Raw genomic sequence first — 2,304 nt, forward strand, 5'->3', positions numbered from 1 at the left:
AGTTGTCAAACAATTTTGAGATTTGGTGACATACTCGCCTTGATGCAGGAGGCCATGTTCCATGGGACGTCATCTTTGGCATGTCCAAGACTATTCTTCCTCACACTTCCATTGGGTTTCTGTCTTAGCCTGTACTTTTTCATAATTTGTTTCACATTACTGTCTTCTCTTGTTTGACATAAATACTGATTTGAGAATTGAAATTCTTCTTAGGTGAATTTAGAGATTTTACATCAATTAAGTACTGGAACTTTTTTAAGAGAAATGTTTTGAATCAAGATGGTTGACTTAAACTTTTGATTTTGGTTTTTTTTGCTAGTCATGACAGAACAATGCAAGATATTGTTTACAAACTTGTGCCAGGCCTCCAAGAAGGTAAGTTGTGGTATGACCTTGTTTAGAGGTCATTTTGCACATACTTCTTTAACATTTAAAAAAAAAAAAAGTTTCAGGTGTTGAAAATGGTGGAGGAGGAGATGAGGAGAAATACAATGGAAAACCGTATTCCTTCATTTGTGTCATTTCTAGTAATTAGTTTGATGTCATACCTGTACTAGCAGCAATTGGGGGTGGCGGTGGTGGGAGGAAAGATGGGGTATTTCTTTGGAAAGTAGTATTACGTAAAGCAGAATAGTAGTTCAGCCTTTGAATGCTGGCACACTGTAACTCTCATTTGTTCTTGTTAAACTGTCTACTTAAACCTGTTATGCCAGCTTTCTAAAATTCTTAGAGGTAGAATGTACTGCAGAACAGCTTTTAATTTCAGTGAAGTTTCTGCTACTGTGAGACTCATTTCTTAGCAGGTAACTTTCAATTTGTGTTTTCACGATCCTCTTCGAGACTAGATCTGTTCAATTAAAGAAGTACGTTATAGTAATTGCTCAGTAATTTTTTTGTCTTAATGTATGTTACAACTTTCATTTAAATAGAGTATTTTAAGCTGCAAAACCAGAACATTCTCAAACATCAGTAAGATTAAATAGATTATTTAAAAATTATTCATAGCATATTGAAAACCAGAACTGTAAATAAAAATTCAAAACCAACGGTTTGACTGAAATATTGTGGGAGGGATTCAAAATAAGGAATAGTGCTTTAAATACTATCTCATTCTAATAGGAATGGTGTAATAGTAGCTATACAGATGACTTCGTAGTCTTCTAAATCGGAAAAATAAGATGAGGCATGAAGAATAGCAGAGATAGAGTAGTAAATACTGACAATACCACTACTTGTTAGCAAGCCTGTTTCACTTAAGAGGGAAGGGATTTGGAATAACTTCGTAAATATTGCATTAGAACTTTATTACAGGGATTAATATTTACAATTTTAAACAGCGGAAATGAAAAAGCAAAGGGAGTTTTATCACAAACTGGGCATGGAAGTTCCAGGGGACATCAAAGGGGAGACATGTTCTACAAAACAGCACCTAGATTCCCATCGAAATGGTAAATGGTCCTTTATTGATTTTGTCTTGGGTGGGTGATGGCTAGTAAATTGTTGAACAGACCTGTTGGAGGTATGTGCCTAGTTGGCTTATTACAGTGACAATTGTTTTATAGCACAATACAGTGAGTGTAGGATTGTTGCTTTGTCCCTTATTTGTGTACAGAATCTTTCTTTTTAGCTGGTCATAGCATATTACACTTGGCGGAGGAGATCTCCATAGTAGTGCCTACATGGGGCTCTGTGAAATCACCCAGCTTCAGGGCTGCTAGCAGTTGAACTGAAGGTTGTGCTCTGTATGCATTCCTCTCTTTCACGTGTGGGGCTAGTGTTGCCTAAGCAGATAAGCACAGTTTGGGAAAAGCAAAGTTTATTCTATATTGCAGTCCTGAACTGTGCTGTTTTAATCAAATTAGCATTACAAGCTGCTGCTGTGTGTTATCCCATATATCTGGTTTCTTATGTAAGGTGAAACTAAAACAGATGAAAATTCAAACAAAGAAACTTCAGAGGAAAAACAGGAAGAAGATAATGACTACCACCGAAGTGATGAACAGGTGAGCTCATAGCGCATGTTTTAATTTTATGCTATATTTCAGTTTCAGTGCTTTGGTAAGCTAATAAGAGAAAAATAACTGTTTCAAGATGTTTTTTCTGTCCTCTAATGCAAACAATGCAGTGTTGCCTAAGGCTTTTGTGTAAGCATGAGTTTTGTCTTTGGGTTTTGGCAGGTATGGAGAATACATTGAAGACATTTGCCTTGAGATTTGATAGTTCTGTTTGTTTATGAGTTTCCAAAGTAGTATTTGCTTTCAAAACAAAATTCAGGGTATTTGCCCCACCCCCCCCCCCCCGCGG

The 2,304-nt window shown here is 36.5% G+C and overlaps 1 protein-coding gene across 1 annotated transcript in view; it reads left to right on the plus strand.

The window, feature by feature from the left end:
- Positions 1–322: 322 nt before the first annotated feature.
- Positions 323–2,304, plus strand: part of PCGF3 (polycomb group ring finger 3) — an 8,082-nt gene continuing 6,100 nt past the window's right edge. Inside the window, exons 1-3 of the mRNA XM_010566029.1 lie at positions 323–375; positions 1,338–1,448; positions 1,915–2,003. Coding sequence (XP_010564331.1) covers positions 333–375; positions 1,338–1,448; positions 1,915–2,003 — 243 coding nt within the window. The 5' untranslated portion in view covers positions 323–332. The remainder of the gene's footprint in view (positions 376–1,337; positions 1,449–1,914; positions 2,004–2,304) is intronic.

Source organism: Haliaeetus leucocephalus, unplaced genomic scaffold (genome assembly GCF_000737465.1).
Source record: "Haliaeetus leucocephalus isolate CR32 unplaced genomic scaffold, Haliaeetus_leucocephalus-4.0 Scaffold201, whole genome shotgun sequence".
Classification (NCBI taxonomy): Eukaryota; Metazoa; Chordata; class Aves; order Accipitriformes; family Accipitridae; genus Haliaeetus; species Haliaeetus leucocephalus.